We start from the raw sequence: 8,549 nt of genomic DNA, 5'->3' as shown, positions 1-8,549 counted from the left end.
CCGCCCGCCCACCCACCCGTGGGGACATCCTGCTGCTGACCAAGCGAGAGGGCCCTTCTCCCAGCACCCAGGTCTGCGGGAGGGCGGTGACTGCTGCTCGCATTGCCCCGGCCCATTGCCACCTGTCCTGGCACTTGGTGGGGTGACGCCTCCCCTTCCCAGCGCAGGTTTCCGGTGCACCCTTGCCGCCAGCCCCGGTAGCATTGGAGGGGTCGGAGCACCATGGTGCTGTACTGAGCAGATCTGACATCCCCCAGGGAGTGCAGCACACAGCGGGACTGGGCTTTGCCTTATAAGCCTCCTAGCTCCCTGTACAGGGGCAGCTGTTCCCTCCGGGGAGCCAGGACCTGGGGTTGTGCGGGCTGGGGGTTGAAGGTACCACAGCCTGTGGGGCTGGGGGGCACTTGGGCTGTGCTTTCTTCTGATCTCTGACTCGCTTTGGCTCTGGTTCTTTCTGCTGCTTGTGCCAGTGCCACGGATCCCACCACTGCCTCTAACTCTTGGACTGTCTGCTATCCTGTCACCCCTCCCCGCCTCAGGAGAGTCCATGGGGCCTCCCCCAGACTCGCATGCTGCCTCTGAGCGATCGGACCCTCCTGTGCCCTCGTGCTGGTGGTGGGTTTCTAGCCAGCTACTGCCGTAAGAGCACATGTTACTACGGTGCTGGCGTGGTAAGCACTGCTACCGCCTCGTCAGTGCTGGCTTCTGTCTGGTCTACCCTGGGCTAGGGCTGCGCTGTATTCCCTTCTCGCAAAACTGCCAAGCTCCAGGCTGGCCCCAATGCCCCTTCCTCGCCTGGGGCCCTGGCTGGCCCAGCTTCTCCCTCAAAATACAGCTGGAGCCTTATGCGGCTCCTCTGACTCGTCTCCAGGGCTCGGAAGTACAGGCCTCTCAGCGAGAAACTTCCTAGGAGATGTGGGCTTGGTTCCCCAGTGGGTGGTTAGAGCCCCCTTGTGCTGTCTTGGGGCTCGTAGAGACGGAGGGAAGTGCTGGATCTCGGTGCAGGCACAGGTCCCACTGGCAGCCATCCGGCTCACTGCAGCATCATGACGAGTGTGGTGCTGTGACCTGAATAGAGGAACCATTCTCTTTCTTCGTTAGCCCGGTTCCCCAGCAGTATCGGGGTCCATAGTGCCAGGTTGCAGACACCCCTCTAACCTAGCACGTGGCCAGTGTAAAGGAGCACAGGGTCAATGCCCAGGTGGGAGTCTACTTTCCTCCCATCCAGCAGCATCTCCCAGCCTGGGCACTGTGCAGAGCTCCCTTTCCTCCCTACCCTGTTGCACAGCGCTTCTCAGGCCTCCCAGCAGCCAGCAAGTGCCACCATCCTGTATCTCATACTCCTGAGGTCACAGCAGTCTCACAGCTAATGGGACATCCCCTCTTGGGAACAGCTGGGTGTCCTGCCCCTGCTAGGTGACTCCTGCTCCACAGGAGGTCTTGGCAGCTCTGTTGATGGAGCCACTGCGTAACCAAGGGCCAGTGCCCTGGGGTTTGCTAGAGCAGGGGCTGCCATGAGCCACGTGCCCTGAGCCTTGCTGGTTCTCCCTTGTGCGCTCAGATGCTCAGGTAGACCCCAGCACCTTGGCCGAAGCCTTCATGGGAGGTGGGCGCTGCCGAGGGTCCCAGCCAGGCAGCACCTGTCACTCGTATCCCTATGGAGAGGGGGCCCTAGTGAGAGGCCGAGTTTGCAATGTTCTTGGGGGCCGGAGGGAAGCTGCAGTGGGAGGCGCTGGGCTGAGGATGGGTTTCGTAGTCAGGCCTTGGCTCCTGCCTTTCCCGGGGCTGGCACTTTTATGTGGTAGGAAATACAGCGCATCTTCCTCCTCATCCCTGTTCTCAAAGCTGCCTCTGCACCCCCTGTTGCAGGAGGACTGGGGGCTTTGAGCAGGTGGATCAGGGCCCAGCCCAGACCTTTTTCCAGACTTAACACCCCAAAAGCCTTGCCTTAATTGGCTACTAACTCTCCAGCCCTCACTTGTGTCCTGACCAGTCTCTTTCCTTTGTTGTGAATAACTCCTGGCCCGCGGGCATGCGTTGCATGATCACCCCAGCCCTGCTGGTGCAGTGGGAAGGGCAGGGACAGAGGGGCGTGTAGCTTGGGGATGGCAGAGAAGCTGCAGGGGCGCAGAGCGCAGGGAGACAGCGGGGCCACAGGCCAGGGGCAGACGGCGGTCAGCCTGTTGTGCGACACGGGGGGAGTGAGCTGGGGGAACGGAGGGCAGGTACGGCTCAGTCGGTGCCGATGGTGTGAGGGCCGTGAGCAGCCAGGGCCCTTCTCCTTGCGTGTCCCAGTCACCAGGAAGCATATGCAGCACTGTTCCCCTCTGGCTTCCCCAGGCACTGGGCAGGCCCAGGCGCACCAAAGCTGAGTGTGAGGTTTCAGGTGCCAGCTGTTGCTCTGTGGGCTGAAGAAGTGGCTGGGGGGTGGGGGACTGGAGCATCCAGCTGGGTCCTGGCAAGGAACGGGGCTTGGCTCGCAGAGGGCAGCTCACAGGGCCCAGACACAGCCCAGGCCGGCTCTGCTGCTGCCACGGGTGAGCCTGGTGGAGCATGCGAGGCCTTGGCTCCCAGAGGCAGAGCCTCAGGGCACCAGTGTCCTTTCTGCCCACTCTTGAGCCTCTCCTGCATGCAGGGGGCAGGTGGGCGCATGCCCACACGTGGAAGGTCTTTGCCCAGCAGGCCCCCCTTGGGGACCGCTCTCTGTGAGGGCTTAGGGAGTCTCTTGCTCTCTGTGGTGGTGGTGGAGGGGGGAGCATGGGGACAGGAGAGACCAGCACCCTTTGCACTCCTCTTGGAGGAAATTCGGGTCCAAGGGAGGCGGTGATAGGGCAGGAGCCTGCTGTGTAGCCCCCAGAATCTCCTGCTGGCACCATCTGGGGAGCTGGGAGCAGCAGGGCATCATCCTACTGAGGGGCTGCTCCAGCACCTCCCTGCTCTGAGGGCAGGAGCCACCTCTGATTTTCAGCCCAAATTCATTCAGGGCCAGTCCACGCCCTTTGGCTCTTGTCCATGTTGTTGTTTAGCTGCACCAGCCCCTTTCCCGCCCCAGCGTTCACCGCTGCTGTACCTGTAGGCAGCGCTCAGCCCCCACGCTGCCAGGCCAGGCAAGCCCAGCTCTGCTGCTCTCCTCTCATCAGATGTCTCTTCATGCTTCCTTGTCCTGCAAGCCCTTCTCTGCATGTCTTCCCATTTGAGTTCATTTACCTAGGACACAGGTGCCCGGAGCTGTGCCCTGGTCTCCAATGATGCCCCACCGATGTTTGGTGTGGTGCCTTCAGTCCTTCCAGAAATATGTCTGCTGCCAGGGGCATCGTCCCCTACGAGTTTAGCCATTCCCACCTCATGGGATGCCCTGAGCCGCTTTGTTCCAACAGCCCACGAGTTTCTGGGTTCCTGGGAGAAGCTCAGATGCAGAGCCCAGGGGCACGCTAGGAAGGTGGGACCAGAAGTCCTGTGGGGCTGTGAAGTCCAGGCCATGTTCACAGGCAGCCATTTACCCGAGGATTCCCCAAAATTCCCACTTCAAACTCCTGCGCAATTACAAAGCACAGAACCTGAAACAGCAGGGCCTGCCATCAGCACACCCGGGGCAAAGTCGTGCTTTTGAGCCATCCCATAGGGGTGAAGGGAGGCATCCAGTGAGGACTGACCTCTTGCCATGGCTGGGAGCTGCAGAAGCTCAGCCGTGCTGGGCCTGGCATGTTTGGTCTCTGCCCGGGAGATACCTGGGTGAGGCCAGCCGGCACTTTGGAGCTCATAGCACAGGACAGTGCTGCCTGAGGCCTTGCATAACTTCTCCTGCCCAAGGAGCAATCTTGTTCTTTCTGGATGGAGCAGTCTCCACCCTCCCACCCGGCAGAGCCAGCCCCTCCCTGGCCTTCCCACACTGAGGTTTCCCAGGACCCCATTCCCATTACGTTGCCTGTGGGCTGTCTGCCGGTGACCCCTGGGGACAGCAGGGCAGGAGGCACGGCGGCAAGGTAGGCAGTTCATGGGTGGCTGATAGGCAGGGCCTGAGTTGTGGTGATGGCAGGGGCAATTCAGGAGGCTGAGGCTCAGGGCTGAGGCGCTGCCCTTTCCTGCTGTACAGCAGGGCCACTGGCAGTGCTCAGGCTCTGAGATGGGCAGGAAAGCGAGTGAGGGGGAGGTGGGCATGGCTGGGGGCTAGCGGAGGAGCCAGGGCCAAGGGGGACTCTAGTGGCTGCCCTGGACTGCAGCTGAGGAAGGCATGTAGAGGTTGGGCTCGGGGCAGTGCTGGCTCAGGACGGTGGGAGGGGTCCTGGCAGGCTGGCTCCTGCGTGGTGCTCAGCTGGCCGGGCCGGGCGGGCGTGCTGGGGCTCTGTGCTGACGCTGGGTTTGCGGGTCATTCTAGATCAATGGGGTAGACATGACAGAAGCCAGGCATGATCAGGCAGTAGCGCTGCTTACTGCATCCTCCCCCACCATCGTGCTGCTGGTAGAGCGAGAGGGTGCCGAGCAGCTCAGCGAGGGAGACTCGCCCATGGTGCCGCGGGTGCGTGCCCACTCCCCACCCCCGCCACCCAGCCAGGGGGACAGCCCCCCCGAGGAGACGCCTCCGCTGCCGAGGAACCACCTGCCCAAGGGCCTGGAGGACCAGTACCCCATCGAGGTGAGCCTGGCTGCCGGGCTGCAGAGCGGCCCATCTCCCGGGTGGATGGAGACCCTGGGTGGTGTTACTCGGGAGCAGGATGCTCCTCCAAGAGCCAGCTGTGTCATTGGGGTTCGGGAGGCAGTGGGGTCTCGCTGCTGCCTGTGCACTCGTCCCCAAGGAGGCTCCCAGGCTCCGCATTTTCTGGTCTGGTCTGGCTCGGTGGCTCTCACCTCCCCCTGACTGTGCTGTTTGCTCCTGGCAGGAGGTCCACCTGGTCAAGGCAGGAGGCCCGCTGGGGCTCAGCATCGTTGGGGGCAGCGACCACTCCAGTCACCCGTTTGGGATCCATGAACCAGGTGTCTTTATTTCAAAGGTAGAGGCCCCTGTTGGCATACAGTGGTGGCGTGTCTGGTTGGTCCGGGGCTGCGTGGGGTCCTTAGGGCAAGGAGGGTGGAGACCGTGTTCCCTTGAGCTAATCCTTGTGCCACAGAAGCGCCTGCAGCCTGGATAAGGGCAGCTGTCACTGTGAGCTCCATCTGTAGCTGTTCTGTTTCGTTTTCCTTCCTGTGGCTCTTCCATGTTCACTTCTTCCTCCTTTCTTCCTTTTCCTCTTGTAGCGGGGGTATGCAGTGATGGCATTGTTTTTCCTTCTACAGACATGGCCTTGTCTGTCTTTGACTTTTGCAGCCTAGGTCCTACAGTAGCTTTCTTCATAGTTTCATAGTTGGTAGGGTTGGAAGGGACCTGAGCAGATCATCAAGTCCGACCCCCTGCCACAGGCAGGAAAGGATGCTGGGGTCAAACGACCCTGGCCAGGTGATTATCTAGCCTCCTTTTGAAGACCCCCAGGTAGGAGTGAGCACCACTTCGCTTGGAAGTTGGTTCCAGATCCTAGCTGCCCTGACCATGAAATAGCGCCTCCTGATGTCTAGTCTGAATCTACTCTCCATCAACTTATGGTCATTGTTCCTCGTTACTCCCAGTAGTGCTCAGGGGAGCAGGGACTCTCCCATTGCCTGCTGGTCTCCCTTGGCCAGTTTGTAGACAGCCACCAGATCCCCCCTCAGCCTTCTCTTGTGGAGGCTGAACAGGTTCAGGTCCCGTCGCCTCTCCTTGTAGGGCCTGCCCTGTTGTCCCCTCATCGTAGGAGTGGCCCGCCTCTGGACCCTCTCCATGTTGTCCACATCCCTCCTGAAGTGCGGCACCCAGAACTGGACACAGTACTCCAACTGCGGCCTGACCAGTGCCGCATAGAGGGAGAGGATCACCTCCTTGGACCGTCTTCAGATGCATCTGGATGCATGACAAGGTGTGGTTTGCCTTCCTAACCGCGTCCCCACACTGCCAGCCTATGTTCATCGTGGCATCAATGATGACTCCAAGATCCTTTTCTGCCTCTGCCCTGACGAGAAGAGAGTTCCCCAGCCTGTAGGGATGGTGCTGGCTCTTCTTCCCCAGGTGCAGCACTCTGCAATTGTCAGTATTGAATCCCATCTTATTCTCATCTGCCCACCCCTGTAGCCTGTCCAGATCCAATTGCAGCCTGTCCCTCCCTTCCAGCATGCCACGTCCCCCCGCATCTTAGTGTCGTCTGCGAATTTGAACAAGGTGCTTTCCACCCCTTCGTCCAAGTCGCTGATGAAGATGTTGAACAGTGTGGGCCCGAGGACCGAGCCCTGGGGGACCCCACTGCCCACATCCCTCCAGGTCGAAAATGAATCCTTCCTTAGCTCTTTCTTTGTAACTTTTTCAGACAAAGTCTTGACCACCTTCCCCGCAGGCAGTTGTTCTGAACTATTTCTGGCTCACGCACAGCCTTTGACCTCCCCTTTCATCATTCCAGCTTGTAAAGCTAGACACTTTCCACCAGGCTGTTGCATGTTTGAACTTTTTGGCCTTCTGCAGTATCTGTTACATCTTCCCAATGTTTCAAGGATACAAAAGTCTGACTTGCTTTACCAATTCTGATGTCTGTGCCATTCTTGCTTCTCTGTTTGCTCTCGTTGTACTGCCCAGATATGTAACATCTTTAACATCCTTTTCTTCAGTGTTGATAATGATTGCGTCTCTGCTTTCAGTGTTTAAACCCTAAGACTCAGTTGTCTTTAAAGTGGATGTAAAGTTCAATCATTATGGCAGCTCCTACAAGCACCCTCATTTTCTCTTACATCTCATCCTTTGTCTGCTTCTTTCCCAGACCTGAAGATCAGCACTTTGTACCCAAAAGCTTGTCTAACATCTCTCCCAACTAAACAGTTGGTCCAATAAAAGATACCAGCAGAAAAATATATATTCTATATTTCTTAGCCCATCGTGGCTATAACAGCACTGCAACCCTACTGCAATCATGAGCCAAACTTTTTTGGAATTTTCCAAGTAGCTGAAGTATTTCTGCAACATCTGCTTTTAGCATTTTTGGGGAAACTGTCTTTGCCAACTGCCTTCATGTCATTCAGAGATTCAGTAGCTGTCCATGCTTCTGTTGTAATTTCCACTAGAGATGTATTCAGACCTTGATAGGTTTCTTGGATGTGTGCTGTTTCTGATGGATCCGATCTACCCAAGATGCTTTTGAAGTGTTCTCGCCACTTCATCTTGTTGCCGTATCTTGCAGCTGAGCATCATTGTTTAGAGAAATTTGGTCTCCTCAAAGTATTTTAGTGCTCTGGCAAACTCCTTACACGTCTGCTTTTCTGGTGACGTTCTCTGCTGGAGTCCTCAGCTTTTCAAAATACTGTCTTTTCTTGTTTCCAGTGCTGTTCTTTATTGCCTCTTCTTGATTTTTCCTAGCACTGTGTTTCTGTTCCTTTATCCTTTTTGAGTAAATTAATCTTCATTCAGTGTTAAATCTGCCTGCATAGAACATTTGTGTGATGGTTGCATCTTTGAGTTTTGCTGAAACAAAGCATCTTGATTTTGATTCTCTAGGTTGCTTTCTACCACTTTAACTTAATTTTACTTATCAAACATATCTGGTCACTACAAGCATTTGTGTGTCACTTTGTTCTTACATCAAGATGTGATCTAGCTGACCGTCTGTGGTGCTGTCTGGCGAAATCCACATCACTTTGTCTTCTCTACTGCTCACAGATGATACCTCTGTGACACACTTTTTGGCTTCACACATGTCATGTAGCTGTTCTCCATTGTTCTTTCTTTGCCAGTTCCACGATCCTATCATGGCTTGTATTCTCATTTCCTGGTCTTCCATTCAAATAACCGGTGGGTGATAACAAGTTGATGCAGCAGCATTTCATTTACTGATGATTGCAGAGTCTGGAAGAAATCCTCTTTAGTGTCATCTTCTACCTCTTGGCAGCTGTATAACAAATGACAACAGATAATTTTGTGAGTTTCAAATTAAATCCAGTGTAAACCTCTCTACTTCTAAATGGCTTCCAGTGTATTGAAGTCTTTATTTTGGCATTTGCGGTTGTAGAAGGAAAGCTGTACTGGTTTGGGGGGGTTTTTTTGTTCCTGACCATATGAGGGAATTTCCACTTCTAACATCCATCCAGTTCCCACCCACCTGGTTTCAGTGATTCCCACTGATTTATAGTTTTGCACCTGTTTGTTGACTTGCACAAGTTTGACAGTTTGAAACACTGTTCTCACATTCCAGCAACCCAAGAGCAGTGTAAGTTCAGGTGTCAAGAGATCCTTTTCAGAATAATGACTTCCAGGTGCCTTTGATCCCTACTCACCTTTCTTCCATTACTCAGGCCATCACTTTTGCCAGGCTGTGTTTGCTAGTTCTCTCATCTCAGTTCTGTAGCAGTTAGTGGTTTTACAAGGTGGGCTTTCTGGTCCTATGCTCAGCCCTTCTCCTTTATCCAGTCTGGCAAATTGAGATTTGCTTTATGCATGTGGTGTTGGAGAGGACAGGCATTTACATTTATTTCATAGATTTCATAGACATTAGGGCTGGAAAGGA

General features: G+C 55.6%; 1 protein-coding gene across 4 annotated transcripts in view; it reads left to right on the top strand.

Moving 5' to 3' along the window:
* The window catches only part of SCRIB (scribbled planar cell polarity protein), a 157,891-nt gene that overhangs the window by 61,407 nt on the left and 87,935 nt on the right, over positions 1-8,549 (top strand). For all 4 annotated transcript variants that reach the window (XM_019528277.1, XM_019528278.1, XM_019528276.1 and 1 more), the window contains exons 21-22: positions 4,376-4,633; positions 4,878-4,988. In XM_019528277.1, coding sequence (XP_019383822.1) covers positions 4,376-4,633; positions 4,878-4,988 — 369 coding nt within the window. The remainder of the gene's footprint in view (positions 1-4,375; positions 4,634-4,877; positions 4,989-8,549) is intronic.

Source organism: Gavialis gangeticus, unplaced genomic scaffold (genome assembly GCF_001723915.1).
Source record: "Gavialis gangeticus isolate Ggan-Ray unplaced genomic scaffold, GavGan_comp1, whole genome shotgun sequence".
Classification (NCBI taxonomy): Eukaryota; Metazoa; Chordata; order Crocodylia; family Gavialidae; genus Gavialis; species Gavialis gangeticus.
Note: the sequence above shows the minus strand (reverse complement) of the source record. Positions and strands in the feature narration are given on the sequence as shown.